The sequence below is a fragment of the Eptatretus burgeri genome, chromosome 3, assembly GCF_056783735.1.
Source record: "Eptatretus burgeri isolate ZD-2024b chromosome 3, Ebu_testis_v1, whole genome shotgun sequence".
NCBI classification, from domain to species: domain Eukaryota; kingdom Metazoa; phylum Chordata; class Myxini; order Myxiniformes; family Myxinidae; genus Eptatretus; species Eptatretus burgeri.
Window position 1 is genome coordinate 17445623 of NC_140963.1, and position 24658 is coordinate 17470280.

General features: G+C 42.3%; 1 protein-coding gene across 1 annotated transcript in view; it reads left to right on the forward strand.

Moving 5' to 3' along the window:
• Positions 1-24658, forward strand: part of LOC147029463 (E3 ubiquitin-protein ligase MARCHF9-like) — a 37871-nt gene that overhangs the window by 1228 nt on the left and 11985 nt on the right. The window contains exon 2 of the mRNA XM_085872125.1: positions 1-162. This exon is cut by the window's left edge and continues 138 nt beyond it. Coding sequence (XP_085728251.1) covers positions 1-162 — 162 coding nt within the window. The remainder of the gene's footprint in view (positions 163-24658) is intronic.

The window sequence follows — 24658 nt, forward strand, 5'->3', positions numbered from 1 at the left end:
GTGTCCAGACAGCAGCTGTCGCCTTGGGGTGCCTCTTCCTGCTTGCCAGCCTCGTGTGGCTCGTCTGGTCAGGCCTAAGTCCAGCAGCTACCTGGCAACGTCGTGACGTGCTCTTTCAAGTGTGCTACGCCCTGTATGGCCTCATGGACATTGTTTGCATTGGTGGGAAGCCCTTTTATTCTATTATACTTCATCTATACCTCTATATGTTCCATTAATTTAGGCTTGTGAAGCATATTCCCTCACAATGGATTTATAGGAAAGTCATGGGCAATTGGCTTGACATGGGCAATGGTGGTAGAATTCTACTTTTTAACAAGCACGACTTGATTGTGAATGAAGGTTTCATGCCAGAACAAATTTCTGGAGATGGCTTGCTCAAACTTTCCCACTCCCAATCAGAAACAGATCAGGCTTTTTGAAGTAATTTTCCAAAAGGCCTCTCACAGCTGCAATCAAGCCTCCATGCTGCCATACACAGCATTGTGCCAGCGCTCCTGGCTGTGAGATCCTGTAGATACGATGGGCACATTAACAAGACCACAATGGCCTCGACTACTCACACATTGCTACCAGGCCTCTGAGCCCATCATCCATCATAACAATCAGCAATCTCGCAATTGTATTCAGTATCACCCTGCAGATAGTACAGGAAGTTAATATTTGTATTTGTTCATTGTTCTCGCAAGGGTATAAGATTGCATGGCTTGCAACTCAGATTTGGCCATTTATTGCGGGATTGCTTTGGGGTGCCTTGCATGTTAATATAACAATTAATTGTTGGTTTAGGTTGAAATGACACGTAGAAAATGGAAGATTGATACACTTTTGCCTCAGCAGGTTATTACAGCCCGGTCTTAGCACCCTGAAATGCTTTTTAAAATTTCAGATATCGACACAAGCCTGAAATGTGAAAGCACATGGCCAGGGGTCATGTTTGATTCTCTTGCATATTTCCCCGGTGGTTGGAGAAGCGGGAACCATTCCCTGCTTAGGGTGAAGATTTTGATGTCTGGCAGATGGCAGAAAGCCCAAACAGCATGCAAATGGCTCCAGAGCAGTGACAAACTTCACCCTGCTCTGAATCCAAAATGTTTCCTGTTTTATACATTGCAATTGTTTCTTCTTGGACATTGTCGGCTACTATTCTCATAAAAAGCGCATAATGGCCGATGTAATTTGCATTCTCAACCTCTAAAATGTTAAAATACATAACAATAACTCGCATGGGCAATGCATGTGCGCTAATTGAGCACTTCACAATTTCTAGTTTTTATCATTTACACTGGATGGTAATTTATAACACAGCCCTCATCACAGCCCATAAATCATAACCCTCCTATACATTTGTGTCTGAGCGCTAACTTCTCACCATTCCAGAGCTTGGCGACACATGTAGAGGGATGTGTTTGCATCTTGGTAGAGCGCAATCAAATTATCTTTCTTCTACATTCGTATGCAGCTCAAGGCTACAGGGTGGCATCATTGGTTGAGGGTGTAGCTGTTCCGCTGATGCCCTCTGCTGGTTGAGGCAGGAATTTGGAATTTGATCATGGTGCTGGAGATAGCTCACCGACTCTTCACAAAGGACACCATGGGATCTTTTATGTCCACCAACGATTGTTGGCAGACAAGATTCCCGTTTAATGTCCATCTGAGGGATGGCGCACACATTGATGAATCACCTTGCCTGTCAAACACCAGGATGACAGTTTATAGCTGGGTCGGGATTTGAGCCCAGGAGAGACAGCTCAGAGGCTAGTGTGCATATCTCTACGCTGGCCAACCTGTCAGCCCTAAATTATTTTCTGAGGCTCAAGAAGTCATCTTTGCGGTTTTTATTGATTTTTTTTGATGTAATTGGCATTTTAAAACCCCAGTTTCCATATCCCTGTTTCCCCTTTTTGCATTCTTAATTGGGTCGTTCTTGGTCATCCACGTTCTGCATCAAGCTTGCTCATCGTTCCAAACTCTTTGCCAGATTATCTGCATCAGCATCCGTCACCATGGTTGTGCAGGTTGCACATTGCAAATCTTCAGGTACCAAACCGGCTTTGCTTTTTTTCATTGCCACAAAGGATAATGGGAAATCAGGATGAACAAGCAATTTCTGGGTCATGCTTGCCTTCCCTTAATCTATCAAATCCATCCTCCACTTGCTTTGGCTCGATTATGCTGCCTGGAAACTTCAGAGGCAAGACTGAGCATGAAGGGGCCTCGGTGAGAAAACAAAACTGTGAAACTGTTTCCTTGCATATTATGGTGGGAAAATAGAACACGCTGAATAAATTTCGATTGAGAAAGGTGTAATATGGAAGCACTTAGAGAAGAGGGGATGGCAAATGTAGAAGTTGAATTGAATGTTATTGGTTTCATCTTGATATGATAATCCGAGGAGGCCTTACATTTCTGTAATGACTGCGATTCTAAACGAATCCTGTATAGCTCCTCATCATCTTGGCATAATTCGAACCTCTGGGATGATGGAAGCCTGCATATTTTGTGAAACTTTCGGGAAAAAGATTTTATATGCAGCAGTCTGTCATAGCGCGATGTTTTACATGAGAAAGTCTTCAAAGGAGCGCCATTACCACGTAAAGAGATAGCTTGAACATCTTGCTGGGCCAAAACCCGTACCTCTTCCAACGATTATCCTGCTGTTTTATGATTTCTTGGAGCATGATGAAATATTAATGATGGCTATTGAGTTTGGTTAGTATCAGGCTGAGGCAATCAATACAACACTGCCTGTCTATGATGCTCAGTACATCACACACAGCCTGCCGAACTTGCAGACAGGTTGAAGCTCATGTAACCTACATAAGTAACTGTTTAAATGTACAATGAACGAATCAACTTTAACACAATGTGCAAGTAATGTAAACATGCACAGACTTGGAAATGCTTAGAAAAGGTATGTTTTGCGAAAATACACCAGGGAGCAACTAGGAATGTAACTTAAACGAGCTTTACAGCCCTTTGAATCACCGTTACCGTTTTCCCATCTCGCATGATTAATGGAGCGGTAGGATCCTTTGGGGCCTCACTTCCTTGTATGCAGGCACAAAAAGGCATCTCAGGCAAGCATTAGTCTATACCTTTCCCCCTTATTAATTCTGCAGGCCCTTCTAAGCCAGGCTGACTCACCAAGCTGCACCTTTCCCACGGCTTGATGTACTTGAGCCCTTTTGCAGCATTATTTTAATTGATGCTATTGGCTAATTGTCGCTAACCTGTGGTTCTTGTTTCCTCTGTGCTGATGCTGTATGAATACAATGCCTCCTATTTGTGAGTCATGGCTAAGTGTGTGCACTTAATCCTCAGTCAGAAGTTTAGGGTGAAACACCACTTCCCTTTTCATGTGTGAAGCATCTGGTGTGAATGAGCACAATGCAAAAGTTATCCACTCCTTTTCTTCTTTTGATAAATTCTGTTGGGCCAAATTCATATCCTAAACCATTTCTTCAAAGGATGTTGAAGTAGCTGCGATTTCTCAATGAGCAAACCATGTTTATCAAGCCTATTGCGACGAACTTGATTTTTCCATATAGGAAGAAGTTGAAGTACAATGCTGATTGGTTGGTGCAGCAGTGGATGTCTTGAATAGCTGAGAATAAAACAATCAGCTTAGCGGAATGTCAAAACTGACTTTGATGATCTCAGAACTGTATAACTGGATGTTCAGGGCAAAGCTTTATCATTCATTCTCCTTCAGCTCTAAATAACTCTGTCGTCAATGCAGTGCAAATTAAATTTCCTTAAATATTCCGGAGAATTAAGGAACTTACCTTTATGTTGTTGCTGGATGAAATGATTTGATAGTACAGGGTGGCCTGAAAGTCCCTTTACCCCTCCCAGATAAAGCATTCATTCTTAAACGATTTTAATATATCATACAGGACAAGCCTTATTGTGCAATACTTATAATAATTAATCAGTCATTGTATCTCTATTCGCTTCATCTTTCTCCTTGCACAATTAATTTAATTGCCAAGTCCTCTTGGACATCTTGTGTTGCATTTGTGGAATCACCTGTACGGAAAAGGCCTCGACTGCAGTGCGCAATTCTTCATTCGTCCCATCCCGGTTTGTCGACACTTTCTCCTTGATGAAGCCCCACAAAGGTTTGTCTGGACTTCTTAGATCTAGACTAAGTGGTGGCTGGTGTTGCCGCATACCATGGCGGGGGAGGGTGGAGGGGAAGGGACGGAGGGAGGTGCGAAGGGAGGTGCGAGAAATTTAGCATGGGTAAAGTGACTTTCAGGGCACCCCGGAGTGAATGTACCCATCAGGGAAGGTTGGTGCGATGGAATAGCGTTTAATAGGATGGGAGGGCCATAGAACAACAATGACAACAATTCTGTGATGAATGAAATGGAGAGCAGTAACAGCAGCCACAACCACAACAACCACAAAATAGCCACAACAACCATAAAAACCACAACCACGACTTTCCTTTGATGGTTGGGCTTGACACACTGCGAACCAGAATCCCATGATGTTACCCGGCAGGACAACCGCTTTGACAAAAGACGACTTTCGACTGGGCCGAATGGAAGAAAAGGAGTTGGAAATAAATTGATATGCTCAAAGCAGAATTGTAAGACATTGCCAAATATGCCTACGAAGGACAGTGACGATTCACGAAATGGTGAGAGAGCAGATAGGAAACTAGACTTTCAACTTGGCCGAATGAAACACACCATCTTAGTATTCTGATATATTGCTTATACTACATCTGGAGATAGGTTTTGTGCTGGAGAACAAACGGTAAACAAAGTAAACTAGAGGGGGAGCACTCGGTAGAGTGCAAAACCTCCGCCGCCAATACTGCTAGGTCACTCAAGTGAACCTGATATCTTATTCATTCAATTTGACGTCAACAGTGCTCACAGAGTTATAGTTTGCAACTTTCCCTTTTAGTTTTAACTTTTACATCCTCAATTCATTCGTCATAACTAGATTCCTTGAGACAGAAATTGATTTTACATGGGTATATCCACCTGAAGTTCCAAAATCAGCCGCAATTATAATTTTGGCATGCTTTTTTGTTGGAAATCACTTATAACATGTAGAAATGCAAAAAAAAATTGAAAATTTGTTGAAAAATATTTGCAAATTTTTTTTTTCTCTACCAATTTTTTTTTTTGGGGGGGGGGGGTTGGAAATCACTTAAAACATGTCGAAATGCAAAAAAAAGAAATCGAAATTTTGTTGAAAAAAAAGTTGCAAAATTTTTTTTTTCTCTAACAATTTTTTTTTTGGAGGGGGGGGGGTTGGAAATCACTTAAAACATGTAGAAATTAAAAAAAAAATATTCAAATATTTTTTCAAATTGGCCGCCATAGCGGTCATATTGGATTTTGGACCAAGTCCAAAATCTAATGGCATGATCCTTGGACCATACCTAATCCCCTCCCTACCAAGTTTTGTCGAAATCCGTCGAGGAGTTTTTCCGTAATACTGTTCACAAACAAACAAACAGACAAACAAACGAACAGAAAGGGGTGAAAACAGTAACCTCCATCCATCTTCGATGGCGGGGGTTAATAAAGTGTAAGATATGTTCATAAACAGACGTAAGATGTTTGTTCATCGCCACCTGTAAAATGTAAAGATGGATAAAGTTTCCATGTTTAAAAGTTCCATAAGTTAAATAAGCGAACAAATTGTCATCGTTTTTTTTTGGATATTATAGACATGAAGAAACTAAATAGTTCATACAACACCCTACCCCACACAGTCTTGAGAAAAGGGACACGAGAAGGGTCATTTCAACTGTTTCTTTGCGTTTCCGAGCATGATCTATAATTTCTGATGAACTGCCGTTTTGTCTGAATTTTGACATTCCCATTCCGGAATATTTGATTGGTTGAGCTGGTGTGAAATGGAATAATATTTTGTCCAAGTACTTCAAAACTAGAGGTTTTTTAAAGTGCCAACAAGGCGATTCGTGTTCGACACTGTTTAAGTATATGATTAAATTTAAATAAAATAAAGGTATTTTTTATATTAAAATAAAGGCTGTAGAAAAAAATTTTTTTCAGAAGTTTACTGCTGTTGATGCAGTTCCTTTTACACCACCCGATCAAACACATTAAATTAGTTTTCAATACCTGTTGTTTGTGTCCTTTATGACATCGTTGAAAAATTAAGTTTCCTGTTTGGAATGATTTTCAATTTTTTTTGTTTGCCAAACAGGCAGACAGAGGAAAAAAATTAATTACCTTACCCCTCTCTGCGCATGAGCGCTCAGGATGAAATTCCGTACAGGTTGTCAAATTCAGTCGAAGTACTGCTAAAGCCGCTGTCACACCTTGACGATTTAACCAGCGTATGCCGAAGTATGAAAAATTTGTCTAAAACGCTGGCACACGTCGAATACATTATGGGTAAGTTTTGTATACGTTAAGAGCATGCTGAAGCACGCTGGCATACGTCGTAGTACGCCGAGCTCGTCGACAAATTTTAACATGCTCAAAATTTTTCGACGTATGCCAGCGTATGACTCACACGTTCCACATACGCTGGCCATAAGTTGTAGGCACGTTACGCAATCGTTGACACACGTCGTCACACGTTACTTGTAAGTTACTCATAAGTCGAAACACGTCGAGGTAATGTGTAGCTTACCCGAAACTTATTTCTAACCTATGAGTAACGTGTTGTAGGCACGTTACGCGATCGTTGACACACGTCGACACACGTTACTTGTAAGTTACTCATAAGTCGAAAAACGTCGAGGTAATGTTTAGCGTCAGTGTTCCAGACTCCATGGTTTTTTTATTTTTATGTTTTCTTCGGCATGACGGTGATGTTGACACTTCGATTTCTAGTCCAGTTATGATATAATTAATAGGCTGCCGCTCAATGATTTAAATCATAACCACACTAGAAATCGAAGTGTCAACATCACCGTCATGCCGAAGAAAAAAGAAAAAAAACCATGGAGTCTGGAACACTGACGGGTTCCTCCTGTGAACCCCATTTTTATATACCAATTCCCCTAAACGCTGCCAATATGCCATTATACGGTAGCTGTAAGTTAGTAACACGTTCAGTAAGTTCTGTGGTCGTACGGAAGACGTCAAATACATCTACATACGTCAATATGCATTGGAGATACGTTACTCATAGGTTCAAAGCACATTACTCATAGGTTAGAAATAAGTTTCGGGTACGCTGAACATTACCTCGACGTGTTTCGACTTATGAGTAACTTACAAGTAACATGTGTTGACGTGTGTCAACGATCGCGTAACGTGCCTACAAATTATGGCCAGCATAGCGGAACGTGTGAGTCATACGCCGGCATACGTCAAACTTTTGAGCTTACTTAAAATTTGTCGACGTGCTCAGCGTACTACGACGTATGCCAGCATGCTTCAGCGTGCTCTTAACGTATACAAAACTTACCCATAACGTATTCGACGTGTGCCAGCGGTTTTGGCAAATTTTTCATACGTCGGCATACGCTGGCTAAAACGTCAATGTGTGACAGGGCCTTGACACTTCGATGTCTAGTGCGGTTATGATTTGAATCGTCGAGCGGCAGCCTTTTAATAGGCTACGCCACGTGATCGTCGGCGATACGCTGCCGCACGCTATGCATACGTTAGACTATCGTTGGGCATAGGTTGTGAACGCCGACAACACGCCAAGAATTCTTTGGTAGAAGTTATCTATATGTTATCGAAACGTTCTGTGTACGTTACTAATACGTTATGCATACGTCCAACTCGTTATGAATATGCCAAAAACTGAAAAAAAACATCAATAGTTCAGCATACGCCAGCGTTTTACATACATTTTGATACGTTGCCATACACTGGCTAAAACGTCAAGGTGTGACAGCAGCTTAAGCTGCAGGTTCGTGTTCTGATTCGTGTTCCAGTGTTTAAAATACAATTCAATGCACATTCAATTGATACTATGTTGTTTCTCGATTATCGACTACATCTGTCGACAGACAGACAAAACGAGCCAATTATTTCACCCTGCTTTTCGCTTCGCACGTGGAATAAAAGGTATTGAAACAGAGATAGGAAATAGTTTTGTGTATTTGTGATAATATAAACTATGCTACTGCATACATACTTTGTAAATACATGTGCGGGGGCCAATTATAACCTAAATAGGTTAGGATGCTACATGTCCCATAGATTCTGTTTCCTCTCTTTCAATCCCTCATTTGAAATTACTTTATTTGTTTTGATAGCATTCCGTATTTCTCTTGGGGCAAACACTGGCCCGGAGGCAGGCATAGATATATGAGCCACATAAGGATGTTTGGCTATGTGAGCCATGGTTCATTCTGCCCCTTTGAGGGCTGAAGGTGGGGTCGCTTGTTTGGCAGTTGGAGAGTGCCATAGTGGGAGAGCTGGCCATCGGAATAAAGCTGGGGGGGGGGGGGGAGGGAAAGAGTTAGTATTTTTGTGTGTGTAATGTTGAGCCTCGGGATAGGGATGTAGGTAACAGCATGGATCAGGATGTAACAAAAGAAAAAGAACAGTAGAAAGATCATGGCAAGGGGAAAGTGGAAACAAACCAACAGCAGGGTTGTGAAAGACTTGGTGAAGAATGACGGCAAGGGGATGACACAGGCAGTGAACAAAATGGATACAGCCACAACCTCTCAATCACCCACGTGGAAGGGAAACCTGGATACCCAGAAAGAGGTCAGCTGTGTTTGGGGAGAGTTAATAGGGAATAGAAAAGATCATGGTTGTGGATGAGAAATGACCTGAGAAAATAGTGAAACACAGATAGACCAGCGTGCGGTTGAGAGAGAACTGAGCCACAGTCCAGTCGTACCGGGTGGTCTTCGCAAAACTGGCATCAGCCTTTCTCACTCAACATTAACCAACTTTTAACAACCCATCCCAACTCTTTCTTCCTCATATGTAGTAATTTAAATTGTCATCATGCTAATTGTCACGGTGTCGGTACCTTTCACAAACCATGGCACTGCAGCAAAGCACTTCTGTGACTCCATGGGACAAACTCAATCTCTGAACTTTCCAACCTGGATTTCTCCCAATCGCATATCCTCCCTTCTGGACTCAGTAATGGCAAACTTCTCTGCTAATGTCTTGTGCTCTACCTCTGCTCCAGTTGGTTCATCTGATCATGTACTTGTGAAAGTCAACATCTCTTTGGCTATTCTTAGAGAGCTGCCTCAGTGCAGATGAGTCTGACAGTTCATTCAGAGACTGCAAGCTATCATCTCACTTCAGGACTGGTCTGCTCTTTCTGCCGCCCCTGAAATTAATTCAGCCTTGGGAATTCTTCCACAGAAACCTGCTCTCTCTTACGCACAGATTCATCCCATCTTGTCTTTGGTTATCCCACCTTTCCTCCTGCCCATGGTACACTGAATCCTGTGGTGAGGCAGTTGCCTTTGAACAACTTGCTTTGTCTTTCTGGAAGGCAACCCCGCATCACTCTATAAAGCCCGCAACAAGTGTGTCCACTCTCATTGAGGCTGGAAAATAACATCTGGCCAACTTCAAGATTGAACTATCAAACTTGTCTCCTTACTCAAAGACCTGGTGGCACTTTGTTAAGTCTCCATCTGGAGTATGCTCCTCCTCCAATCCTTCCCTCACTTCAAATGACACCACAGCCGACCCCACTTGTGAGAGGACCGAATGCCCCAATTCTGTGTTTGCTTCCAAATATTGTGTCCCAAACACCTTACTTTCTGTACCCACCCTACCCAATTGCACTCAACTCCTCTTGGCTTCTGTCTTTTTCACCTGAGAAGGTGGAGAAGTTTCTGGCAACTTTTTTTTGTTTGTTTTTTTGCAACTGGCTGGATCAGCTTAATGTTTTAAAAACCTGCTTTACTGCTCTTGCACATCCTCGTTCTGCCCTTTTCACCAAGTAATTTGCCCTTGGTCATCTGACATTTGCTTGGAAGTCAGCCAACATCGCTACATTACATAAAAAGTGCAAAAGCAATCTCCTTCATTGCAGACCTATTGGCCTACTTCCAATCATCAGCAAGGTCATGGAATCCATTATTGCAGTTGACATCAAATCCTTCCTTTTGTCCAATGGCCTCATCTCAGATCATCAATTTGGATTCAGACCTGGTCAATCTACCTTGGACTTGCTGCATCTGCTCTTCCATCAACGTATGGAGGCCCTCAACTTCAGACATGACATTTCTTTGGCTTTGGAGGACAACTTCGATAGTATGTGGTTTGCCAGTCGCCGACTGGGAATCTTCCATCGTGCAATGTCTTTCCTTGGCACACCTGAACTTTTATCTACCTACAAGAGCTTCATCCACAGCTTTATGGAGTACTGCTCTCCTCTCCGGGCTGGTTCCCCTGCCTTTCACCTTGTTCAGTGAAACCAAGGCCTTGAAGATCATTGGAATTTCCATTGGAATTTTCATTGGCCATGAAAACCAAGGCCTTCAAGATCATTGGAATCTTCCATGCTGAAGCTTTTTTCTTTCTACTGTTCCTTTTGTTCTGTTATGCCTTGATCGGTTCTGTGTTCTGGCTCTTCCACGAGCCTCAACACTATATGAAAAAACCATGGACAGAAGGGCAGATAGATGTAATAACAGGCAGCCGGATGGAAAACCCAAAAACATAATGCGTCAGGCCTTCGACTGTGGAGACATTAAACAAAAAAGCAGGAAAAAGGCCACTGGAACCCTTATACTTGTGTACTGTATAATGTTTGCTGTGATGTCAACCATACTTGGTACATCTGGGTCACAATAGCATCTGATCCTTCTGTTCTTTGCATCATCTTCACTTTCAAGGTTTGAACAATTAAGCCCCACCAACAACTCCTCTTCTAAAGTCAGATAGGCCTATATTGCTTCCGTTCACCATTTCAGTGAAGGTTTTTAATATACAGCATATGTCAAGATTAAGCTGGCTGTCTTGTTTCCTTTCACTCACTTTTGTGCATTATTCTGCAATGTATTTGCAAGGAGTCGGTCATTGTGTGCTGATGCACTGAACAAATACTAAATTCTTGCCAAAAATTAGGGGGAAACGTTATTTATCTTCACAGTGACTGTGTCAGATTCTCAAGCTTAAGTGATTTACATGTTGTCCTGGGGTAGAGAATAAACGTGGGTTGTGTGAGTAATGCTTGAGTATGTACATCCATATGTGAATCAGCTACTCTGTCATGTCCTGCATTTGACGTTGGTTCTTTCAGAAGGTGGAACAGAGCAATGAACTAACAAGAGCATGAAGGTTAGAAACATCTTTATATTCATTGATTTACGAGCAATTAATGATGGGTTTGTATTTTATCAGCTACATGATGATGTATATCCAAAATAACTCGAATTTAAAAAAGCAAAACCAAACTAACACTTCAGTTTCTTTTTTGGAGTTACAAATCGATATCAATAATAATAAATTTCACACCAAATTATTTAATAAACGAGATGCTTCTCCATTCCACATTGTATGAATACCTTTCTTCGACAGAAACATTCCAAAGAAGCGTGCATGGTACAGCTACACGTGAAATAATTAGGACTTTGAGGCAACAACACACAGCACTGAACTTTTCAATAGATTAAAACAACCAGTCAGACGTTTACTAATACAGCAATGAACTTCACCCACGGTTTCCAGCAGATGATCCTGTGGTCGGGGAACCATTCAATTGTCTACAGGTTAAGGTTTTTTTTTTCTTTAGGTTAGGGAACTATGTTTCGAAGTTTACAATTTAAATGAAGTTGAATATCGGATATTGTGAAATTTACACCATTTCAGGTCAGGTATGGGAGCATGTGCCAGAACAGCGCATCGCTGCATCTACTTTCCGCCGGTACTCCAGGGGCCTCCATCTGGCCATCCCCCAGGCAGATGCCAGGCCCATCCCCATCTCCTTGAGATGATGGTCAACCTGCTGCAACCACGAGGCACGTGGTCGGCCCACTGGCCTCCTCCACTCACGAGACTCCCTCGCTGAGAGAATCTGGTGAGCAGGATCAGCACCAGGAAAACGAGCCACATGTCCATACAGCCGCAACTGACGCTCACGGACTATGCAGGTAACAAATCTCATCCGAGTCTCTCTCAGCAACCGCTCGTTGGACACAAAATCCGACCAGCGATTGCCAAGGATTCTCCGAAGAGACCTGGTACCAAAGGAATTAAGTGTCCGTCTCAGATCCTTGGTCAGAGTCCAAGTCTCGCCATTTACAGCAATCCTTTAAATTATATATTATTTTAGGAACAACCCCAATACTGTACAATTGCGTGTGTGTGTGTGTGTGTGTGTGTGTGTGTGTGTGTGTGTGTGTGTGTGTGTGTGTGTGTGTGTGTGTGTGTGTGTGTGTGTGTGTGTGTGTGTGTGTAAGCATTGTGAGGAACAGAAAATGAAAAATAAACGACACGTGTTTTATAACAAACGAGTATAAAAGCCAATCAAAATGACGGGCTGGAGTTATTTTATTCAATATATTCAAAGAGACTGGAAGATATGATGTTCCGTATGAAGAAGCGTTATTTTAAAGCACTACATGTACAAATGTGACTATCTTATTTATCCTCTAGGACGTTTCATTTTGACGGTATAGCCTCGTGAGCGTGCAGAAGTCTGAAGTTTCGGCCTAGCGTCAGGTGTGCTTCGACCTTCTTTATTTATTAGACCTTCCTCCTACGTACTTAAATGAACACTAGTTTTACTCTGCACGTGTTCCACATCACGTGCAGCGAATTTCACCTCCCTGTGTCTTGAATTTATTGTTATTTTTAAAACGCTTCTGCACACCGCCCATGAGGCCTACTTGCAAAGTCACCATCTACATTTCCAATGGGAGAGACGTAATTACTCTTTCATGAAAAATGTTCTTCGAATTTTATTATCCTGAAAAATAGCTCGCAGTGAACACACAGTCGTGTTAAAAGATTGGCCTCTAAAACCCTTTTATAATGTCCTTATGAAAGGGGACAGACAAACACACAAATGCACAAATACATACTGTGTTTTATATCAGTAGATAGGTTTATTTCTACTGTCCTGGAATAGCCTTGACTGGTGAACCATGCACATCCATAGTTGTGGAGGTTGAGTGGTATGAAGTAAAGTGGGTAGGGGAAAACACTAAGTGTTTTTCTTGTGGTTTGAGATAATAAAGATCCCAAGGACCTTAAATAAAAATAACGGGATAGTCAAGAAGCTCAAATGGACATCAGGTTATCTTTAAACCCCAGAATTCACGACACTGATTTGTCTTGTCTGCTCATAAATAATTCCTCAGATTTTATTAAAAGTGGGTTTCCATTGTATCAATATTATTGTTGAATATTGCAGGTCTGAATGATAAACTGAAACTTAGCACTTTTCACCAATACTGCTGTGGAGAGTAAATTACCACCAATAATATAATATGGGATGAGGGTCATTCAAAAAGTCATAGGAATTGGTTATTCCTTCGAATCCAAGAGTCACATGTAGCTTGTTGTATGCTATTAGTTTCATTAATTTGACATTGTTTGTTGTAACAGAGTATTATCCCAAGGATGCTACATAGTTATAATTATGGACGTTACTAAAATGAAGTATGGACGAGGTGTCGTCAATTTTGTTTCTGCAAAGAATGTGCTCTCTCCAAAGAAATCCACAACTGCGTGGTGGCCTTCTCTGGTGGAGGTGTGGCCTCGTATTCTATATTAACCAATTGTGCAGCTATCTTTAATTGTAGATTTGAGACCCTTGAAGATGACCTCGGGTTAGGATGGCTGGCGAGTGCGACCAACCTGCTGCCGAGGTTAAGGCATTAATCATGGAGGAGCACTGAATTGAGGTCACCAAAATATCCCTGGAATATTGAATTTATCAAGGGAGCATTTTCACCATCATGCATGACCACTTTAGCATGTCCAAGGTCTCAGCAAGATAGGTCCACCAAAACCTCTGCATTCAAAATCGATAACAATGGCTGGCATCATGCTGAGAACTTTTTGAACTGTTGAACTCAGGTACAACTGACTTTATCGCTCGTCTGCCAATTGCTGACGAAACATGGCTTTACCACTGAGACCCTGAAACCGAATTGGATCCTGAACCACCACCATCCAATAAATTTTGCACCCAACCCTCAGCTGGTGAGATCATGGCATTGATTTCCTGGAATGTCAAAGTAAAACTCCTGATTGATTGTGTGCCTCACAAAGTTACATTTGAGGAAGAACTTGGACATTGACCAAAGGTGTGTTCTCCTTCACGGTAACATGCCTGTTTACAAGGCTCATGTTGTTCAGACTACCATTCATGACAGTGACTTTCTCGTATCTTGATCACCCCCCCCACCCCCCCCCCCCAGTGACCATTACCTATTTTGACATTTGAATTCCAAATGCTTGACCACAGATTGGCCTATAAAAAAGAACTGATTAAAACAACTGTGGCATTGCTGAAGGAAAAGTCTGAAAACTTGTATTTTTCTGGCATAGATAGTTTGAAGGGAAAATGGAGCAAGTGCATTTGAAGTCCAGGGCTGGCAGGATGGCATAGGGGTACGTACACTCGCTTCTAAGCTGTCTAGCCGAGGTTTGAATCTTCCCATTACCAGCTATAATAATCTGTCATCTCAGTGTTTCACAGGCGTGGTGTTTCATAAATCTCCATATGAATATCAATTTTCATCTCCATATCAATTTACGAGTTTAAATGTCAGGTTTTGAGCAAAGGCAAGAGTAATAATAGAAATAAGGACGATGCAATGCAAGGGGCAATCTTGGAGCAAAAGGACACAGGAGAAGGATCTCATCGTCGTTGTCTATATAGACAGTCCAGTGACAGGCAACATTTGGAAAAGCTAATATGATTTTAGGTTGCATTCACACTTCACAGGTGGGGAGATGGTGTGGTGATTGTTAATACCGCCTCTTTTGATCGATAAACTTTCCACGGGAATTTAGTGAGGCCTTCTTGATTATTGTGTACAATTTTGGTCTCTGCATCTCAGGACATAATGGCCATCGAAAAGTTTCAGTGTAGAGCTATCAATTTATATTTAATGGTTACATAGACTCTACCATGAAGAAGGATTGAAAAGGAGGTGATTATGAGGGGGTGTGATTGAAATATTTAAGATACTGAAGGGTAGAGACAAAAACGATGTGGAGATAACTCAGGACTGGATTGCGTGACGTACGGGTTTCATGAACATGTTGTGCTGTGAATATTGTCAAATTTAAAATAGAAATATGTGTGGGTGTAATTCAGTGCCAATAAAAAGTCTACACCCCTGTTCAAAATTTTCACCATTTTTTTTTGTCTTGTAGCATGGAATTAAATTGCATTAAATTAGACTTTTTCCACCTTTATTTTCACGTCGTAACTCACAACTTCCAAGTGAAAAACAAATTGCACAAATTTCAGAAAATTAATTAAAAATACAAACTAGAATATCTTGGTTGGAGAAGTGTCCACCCCCCTGAGTTAATACTTGGTGGAAGCATCTTTGACAGTAATTACAGCTGTGAGTCTGTTGGAGTAGGTCTCTCCCAACTTTGCACACCTTGATTGGGCAATATTTGCTCATTCTTCGGTACAAAACTGTTCAAGCTCAGTCAAGTTGCGTGGGGAGTGTTGATGGACAGCAATCTTCAAGTCATGCCACAGGCTTGAAGATTGGATTTAGGTCAGTACTCTGAACGGGCCACTCAAGGACGTATATCCTTTGGTTTCTCAGTCACTCCAGTGTCCAGTGCAGTTTCGGGTCGATGCCATATTGAAAGGTGAACTTTCGTCCCAATTTCAGCTTCCTTGCAGAGGGCAGCAAGTTTTCCTCCAGGATTTTCTGTATTTTGCTCCATCCATTTTCCCTTCTATCCTGACAAGTGCCGCAGTCCCTGCTGATGAGAAACATCCCCATAACATGATGCTGCCACCACTATGCTTCACAGTAGGGATGGTGTTCTTTAGGTGGTGTGCTGTATTGGGTTTGAACAAATGTAACGTTTTGCATTTAGGCCAAAAAGTTCCGTCTTGGTTTCGTCAGACCACAAAACGTTTTGCCACATGGTTTCACAATCTCTGGAGTGTTTTTTGCATACTTCAAACGGGACTCAAGGTGGGCTTTTTGCCCTCGCCGAAGGAGTGGGTATTGCATTTGGGTCCGTTTGTTTGTTTGGCGGTCTGTCTGTGTTTGTTTCTTTGTTTATCAGCTCAGAACTTTCGTGTTTTTCTCCACAACCGCTTGTCGGATTGAGACGAAATTTTCATTATATGAGCCACAACTCATGCAGAATGTTTTACTGGTAATTATGATGTCATAGGTCACGTGGCATGGTAGCCATGTTGGAAAAAACCAAACAACTTTGGACCTCTGTATCTCTGAAACTGTACCAAGGAAAAAATTGAGACTTGGCACACAGCAAGTACTCCTCATGGGGAATGTCATTTTTATGGCATCATAGGTGCCTTCATTATGACGTCATAATTGCATATGTAGAATGCTACATCAGATCAGTATGAAAAATTTTGAGGGTTCTGATGTTTAAAAAATCAAAAATCCAGCATTCTTTTACTAAGCATCTCTTTATTAATATTAATTGCTTCTTGAAATTAAAGTTTATTGCATCCCTCAACAAAAGTCTTTCGTCGCCTTTCTTAACTAAAAATTTAAAATAAACTCTAGGCTGCTATGCATGTTCACTTTCCTTCAATCATCCTTTTTACCAACTTCAGTGCCAATTCACCCCTCCCTCTCCAAGCAACCATCACACTCTTTCCCTTCCAAGCTTCCCTCTCACCTTTCTCAAAAATTCCCCCCTCACCCTTCTCTCTCAACTCTCCCCACTTACCCTTTTGCCACCATTCTCCCCCCTCACTCACCCTTCTCAAAGTTGCCCCCCTCTCATCCACAAAGCTGCCTCATTCCCTTGCCCTCTCTCCTCCATCTCATCACTCTACCTCCTCAAATCCTAAACTGCCTTCTGTCTCATCTGCTGCCCCCCTCTCCCTCAGCACCACAGAGCCTTTTCTCCTCTTCATCTGACCCCCTCCCGGAGATATTCTGTCAAACCTCGACTCAGATTCTGCAACCAGTCCAGACGGCATCAGCCCACGTCTCCTAAAAACCTGCTCCTCTGCTCTTGCTCACCCTCTCTCCGTTCTATTCCTCTCATTTGCTCAAGGTCATCTGCCATCTGCTTGGAAATAAGCAAACATTGCTGCCCTGCATAAAAAGGTGCAAAAACAGATCCCTGCAACTACAGACAAATCAGCCTTCTCCCAATCATCAGCAAGGTTATGGAATCCATCATTGCTTCTGACGTTTAATCCTTCCTCTTCTCCAATGGCTTGATTTCCGATCATCATTTTGGTTTCAGACCAGGTCACTCTACCCTGGATATGCTGCTCCTGCTCTCCCAATAATGGATGGAGGTATTCAATGCAAGACATGACATCAAAGCCATATCCCTAGACATATCATGTGCTTTTGACATGGTCTGGCACCCTGCCCTGCTCAACAAACCTATGGTCTCCAAGGCCATCTCCACTCATGGCTCGCATACTTCCTCTCCTATCGCAGCCAACATGTGGCCCTAAATGGAGTTCTCTCATCCCCTCTTCCTGTCCAGGCTGGAATTCCTCAAGGCAGCGTTCTGGGCCCTGTTCTTTTACTGGTTTTCATCAATGATCTCTCTGACTCTCTGGAAAATCCTCTTTATCTCTGCTGATGACTCCACCCTCTGTCTTACCATCTGTCATCCCTCGGCCTAGCAAGCCGCAGCTTCTTCGCTCTCTGCAGATCTGGATAAAATCACAAACTGGTCCAACACGTGGAACATGTTCTGGGCCCTGTTCTTTTTCTGGTTTTCATCAATGATCTCTGACTCACTGGAAAATCCTCTTTATCTCTGCTGATGACTCCACCCTCTGTCTTACCATCTGTAATCCCTCGGACCAGCAAGCCGCAGCTTCTTCGCTCACTGCAGATCTGGATAAAATCACAAACTGGTCCAACATGTGGAACATGTCTTTCAATCTGGACAAATCTCACACTCTCACTTTGTCAAATGTCCCACTCAGATGCTTTCAGTAGAGCTCATAAAGAGGATCGATATAATGCCCAAAGATGATCCCATCAGGCCAATCCAAAAGAGACGGTCAGAACAAGCCTATTGATCTCATAAGCAGGTCCAGAACAAGCCTTGATAAGAAAAGTCAGTGGGAAGTGGGAAGGAAGAATGTTGGTAGTGATGGTACTTGAAATTCTCAATCACATTTCCCGTCACTGGGGACGTATACTTTTCCATATGTGTGTGTGTATATATATATATATATATATATATATATATATATATATATATATATATATATATATATGTATATGTATATATATGTATATGTATATGTATATATATGTATATATGTATATATATATATATATATATATATATATATATATATATATATATATATATATATATATATATATATATATTGTTGTTTAAGGCGGTTGTTTGTATTATAGTTATTACTCCGTGTAAGCCAAAAGCGGGGTTAATAATTCGTTCACTTCTGTCTATCCATCATTCTGTCTGCAATCATCGGTTTATGATCGAGGAATAACTTAATTTCATTTGAATGTTTTATTTTTAAACACTAATCAGACCATGAATCGGAAAACAAAGCTGTAGTTTCGCATTACTTTGGCTATGAATTCATCCCGATCGCACAGACGCAGAGTGGATCAAGATAATTTTTAAAATTCTGTCTATCTATCTGGCAGTCAAACAAAATTTAAAATCATTCCAAACAGGAAACTTACTGTTTTAAGGATGACACAAAGGACACAAACAACAGGCACCAATAACTAATGCAATGTGTTAAATAAGGTGGTGTATAATATACTGCATCAACAGTGGTAAATTTCTGGAATGTTTGTTTTACGACCTTTAACATCGTTATTTTATTTCAATTTAATTATATACTTAAACACTGCTGAACACAAATCACTTTATTAGCACTTTCAAAACCCTTCTGTTTAGCAATGCTTTGACAAAATATTATGGCATCTTACATCATCACTACCAATCAAATTTGTAGCTCACAGACCCTGCCTATGTCCAAGTGGACGGTGGATATTTTTTCACCCTGTTTGTCTGTCTGTCTATCTGTGAGCAGGATATCTTGAAAAGTTAAGGACGGATTTGGATGAAACTTGGTGGACAGGGTTGGGTGTGCAACAAGGACAAAATGATTGGATATTGGTGAAGATTTGGATTCGGATACAAGATTTTTTAAAGTGATTTTTTCACAATTGAAAGGCCCAAAAACGATATATAGCAAGATATTTCAAAAACGTTGTGGACGGATTATGACAAAACTTGGTGGATGAGTTCAGTAGATGACAAGAACAAGACGATTAGATTTTGTTTAATGTCCGGATACAGATACGGCCTACCAGTGGGATATAAAATGTAAATTGTTCAGCCTGATGGAGGTATGCATTCTACCGAGTGCCATTCTTGCTCCTTCCTGTCATTCCCATCGTTTCCCTTCCCCATTCCCATTTATGCCTTCTTCTTCCTATCTTCCTACTTCCCTACTTTTACCCTTCTTCTCCCCTACGCCACTGCATTACCTTGTTTAGATTGAGTTTCAGGGCTACAGATATGGTTGTGTGAGTGGCCTCTTCCTGTCTCTGGGTTTTGTTGTGTCTATCCTTTCATGTATGTAGGTAGTCAATCAATGGTCCAATCATGCAGGTGCTATATCTCGACCATATGGTGGATGTGCCATATGATGATAATCTAACCCAGCCTGGTGATGTATTAGTGTTGCATTTGGTGTGCCCAGATTCTCATTTAATCCCTTTAGGGTAGAACTATTTTTTTTAAAGTTTGAATATTGCGGTGTCTGTACTATTGTTTCGTATCCATCTGATTAAATTAAACAATAATTACCCCCTTCCTGAGCCTTTTTTGTTTGGTGTTTTTTCACAGCTGGGGACCCTTTGTGATTCTGCCTCAATAGTGGTGAACCAATGTTTCATTACCTATCTATCCCATGAAAAAAGCATTGCCTGTCCTTTGGTATGAGTCCAACAAATTGCTGTAAATTTCCTTCCAGCTTGCATCTTTCATTTCAGTATTTAGCATCTTTGAAACTTGTGTGGAGCAAATTTTCTGCAATCTGCCTAGTCAGTTATTCCCCAATTAAATGCACAAGCCAATTCACGAGAAATCACTTTTTGATTTTGTCAGGTGAATGTACCCTGTGCACTTGGTGTGTTCCCCTCTGCTGCAGCATTCGTGGTTCGCTGTTGCGTGATTTGGCAGTGAGGTTCATTTTGCCAACTTTGATATGGCAAAGCCATCTTCGAATATTACTGACATTAATTGCACCGTCTCAGTAAACGGTGGTGAATTGTCCACTCGTATTATTGGTGAATTTTTTGCCTGCCAACACAAGGGATTTGATCATGACCCATTGGCGAAGTATGCAGTCCAACGCCATGCTAATTATGAGAAGTCTGCAATGTAAAGAAGATAAATGATTACATTTCTGTGTAGAGAATGTTCAGAGAATATCAGTACAAAATTTCATTAAAAGAGCTTGAAAATTAAACTTCTGGCCCAAAAGGCAATACTTCAATTTGGCAACCCTTGTACATATATTATTTTCTTTGTGAAAGGAGGTAGAGGGAGGGAGAGCAATAACACTTAAATCAAGTACTTATTCACACCTTGTATATTCTCATTTGGTTTTTATTTTAAAACTTCTTCCCACAGATTGTGTTTGCTTAAGTTATGGAATCTATACAAGGTATTGCCCGCAAGGGAGACGGAAGGCTTGTGCTTTTTATAAATAGCGAGAGTAAGGTGTCTCATGTGTTACTCTGCAATTCTGAAAGGGCCACGGTGCTGCAGGGGAGGGGATGTGAGGTTTCCCCCTACAAAGAAAGAGGTGAAACTAACCCTTATCAGAGTCTTGCATACGGCTCCTGTGGAAACATGAAGTTGGGCTGCAATCTGCCGTATGCAGGAACAGCATTGACCAGCTAAGAGATTTAGTTCTATATGCTTGTCATGCAATTTCTCTTTCCAGGAGCCATAGTATTCTCGCCACACATTCACCATATGATGATGATATCACCACCTATACTTGCATGACAACCAATCACAGTGTACTATATCAACACATGACTGCACGATGGAGCATATCATGCTCACACATGAGCTGCCATTAAATGTGCATAATATCTGACATTAAATGTGTGTATGTATATATATATATATATATATATATATATATATATATATATATATATATATATTGTATATGTATGTATATTATGTGTATCCTTACTATATAATTCACGGACGTGTGTGTGTGTGTTTGTCGGGCTACTCCTACAGTTCTGGGCTGATTACATCCAGACTTGCGACAGAGGATCAGCATGACCGCAATTAATGTACGGAGGTGTTTTTATCTTTGCAGGTGGTCTTGGCGGAGGGGGGCGGGGGGGGTGGAACGCAAAGTCTCCATGTAAATGTGTATCTTGTAGCGCCGCCTCTTGGTGGGAGATGGTATTACAAGTTTCCACCATTTACAGTGCAGTGCAGTATTCCTGTCCCCACGTTTTCCAGTGCAGTGAGTTGTTTTGCATTATAAGCAGGAGGTATGTTTTTGCTTCATGCACGTAACCAGGGTTATTTTTTTTTCTGATATAGAGCTGTTAGTTGCCGATACACTGCCCAAATATAGGTAAGCATCAGAAGAATGTGTTGCATGCTTGGAACAAGATCGTCCAAAGGGTGGGCACTCTGCTTGTATATATATATATATATATATATATATATATATATATATATATATATATATATATATATATATATATATATATATATATTTATATATTTATATATATATATTTATATATATTTATATATATATATATATTTATATATATATATATATACATATATATATATATATATATATATATATATATATATATATATATATATATATATATATATATATAATGTTCCCGTTCGTCATGTCTTTTTCCCCCATTGGAACGCCATATTGCATCTCGGAATATTAGTTGGGTTTTAAATACCCGTTAAATAGAATCGGATCCGGCAAGGTCGGGCGATAATACCCACTCGGTTATCACTGTAGAACGGAACGAACCGCTTGGGCGGTTTGTGTCCAAGCTGACCTGCGCCGAGGTACGGTCTCCCGGTAGGCTACCGGCGTGGGTACTTAGGTATATCGAGATTCGGCGATTGACCCTATTCTGCACGGGTAGAAAATTGACTAGGCCGTGGAGGGGTTGAAGACCCACCCGTGACAGGGTTCCGGCGTTGTTCCGGAAGGTCACGACTGAATTGTCCGTCCGGTGGGTGAGCGGCTTCTATTAGTGGAAAGCGGCCGTTCGCACGCCGGCGTGCGCGAATTCGTAACACTGGTGTTCAGGAGTGTGGGATTCAAATCCATCCCGCCTCCAACTAAATTAACGGGAATCGGTTCAGGGGTGTGTGAGCGACCCTCGATTCCCACCAAACCTCGAGCTTTTTAAATTAGTTCCGAGAGGCAAGATGGCGTTCCAAGACGAACGGGAGCAGGGGGATATGGATTTAGAAATGTTAGAATCAGCTATTCATGGTTTTGCTGGCATGGAAAAATGAAATGGATACGATTGCGCATGAAATGAAAAACGAAATAAATGAGAGTTATCAACGAATGACTGATAAAATGGATGCAAATATGCGAGCACTGTGGGGTGAAATGCAGAGCGTGGGGTGATGCCTGCAGGCGGGCATAATGGCGGCGCCACATGTTGGAGCGAACGAGCTGAGGGGGAGTGTGGACTGTGTCGGCCCTGCGGTGGAGGACAAAGTAATTCGGGAAACGTGTAGGACGAGACTCAAGCAGGTGACAGAGAAAGTGACGGTGACACAGAGGGGGAAATTAAATGGTGTGACGGAGACGTGTACGGCAAGACACGTAGAGACGAGAGAGATAATAAAGGAAATAAAATGTACAGAGACGCGGGAGATGGAAATGGTAGAGGAGAGACTACACGATAAAGACGGGGTGAAAAACGAACACACACACAAGGAAGTAGTAGAGGACAATGAGGAGGAGCTCGGGGAATGTGTCGTGACCCAGTGCAAGCAGCCGGATAGCCTCCTTCAGGAACAAGGGGAGGGAATATTCCACCTTGAGGCGGATCTCGACCAGGTGGGTTCGGTCGAGCTTTGCGAGGTAGAGGGGCGAGTGCTGTGGATGGGTGCACATGGAGCTTGGGGGGGTTTGGAGACCCCGGGACCCCTTGTGGTGGCACTATTCCCCAGTGTGTGTAAGTGAAATAGCGAGCTTGAGTGAAAAGGTGTGTGAGTGAGACCCCCTGTGCAAGTGGAAGGCCGTGTGTGAGTGAAAGGGCATGTGTGAGTGAACGGCCGTGTGTGAGAGAGACCGTGTGTGTGAGGTCGCTGTATGTGAGGGAGATGGCGATCGGCATCCGGAAACACGCAACCGCATGTCTGAGTGGAAGTGTCATGGCACGGTGTGTGAGCGTCGTGGCACGTGGGAGTTTGTGCGCGAGAATGCGACGGCGACTGTGCCTTCGGTGGACAAAGGCCGAGTAGCAGCCGTAGCTGCATTGGGGACCGTGCCAGGTTTTCATGGCAGCGCGTGTGGGGTCTGTGCTGTGCTACGCACGTGGCCACCACGTGCGCGCCTGTGGGAGTGAAACCCGGTCAGTAAACGCACGCGGTGGATTAGCCGATCCCGCGGACGGACAGAACGTAGGCTGGATATGGATTTGGACCGGATGGGTTCTCCACGTGAGCGTGTGTGTGAATCTCCGACGGGCAGAGCACATGTGTTCGTGTGGGGAACCCCTCGAAACGCGAGACTTGTTTTTAATGTGCAGGGTGACGCCATGGCTGCACGTAAGGTTGGAATCCGGCAGGAGGAGAAATCCCTGCCGGATGGTACCGTCCGAGGAGGGACGAGGTGCGCGGAGAGGGAACAGCTGCCATGACGTCACGGGGAGAGAGCGCAGGTTGCGAGTTGCCATGCTGGTGCTGCGTGAATAATAATTAAAAAAAATAAAACAAGCCTCGTTTCGGGTGAACAGGATTCCTGGGCAAGGGGTGGAAGACCCCCCTGTCCTGGGCACAGGAATGGAACTAGTTAGGGGGAAGGGTTAGCTTAGTTTGACTGGCTTCCTTGGGCAGGGATAAGTCCTCATGGGGCCCGTGGAATGGATTAGGTAGAGGGATTCAGTTTAGATTTGGGATGGGATATGGGAAATGATTTGAGGACAGTGACAGACTTTGGATGTGTAATGGGGACGTAGCTTAGCTACGTGGTGTTAAAAGGATGTGCTACTAGTTTAAGGGACGACGAGGGAGCACGAGATAGTTATGGGATTTAGCTAGAAGAATGGCAGTGATCAGCGATGGAGTGAAATGAAGTGGAAAATGGAAACTTGTTGAGTGAGTGAGGCCAGCGGGCCTGAGTGAATGAACAAAGCGAATGTTGTATGCATGGTGCAATGAGTGATTGGGGGGAGTTGTGATTCCCGCCAAAGGGACCCCGGGGCAGTATAATGTGAGTTAGGGGGTTATTCAAATTGACAAAATAGATGTCGTTTTGCTGTTGGTGGGAATATAGGCTCAAAACCCGT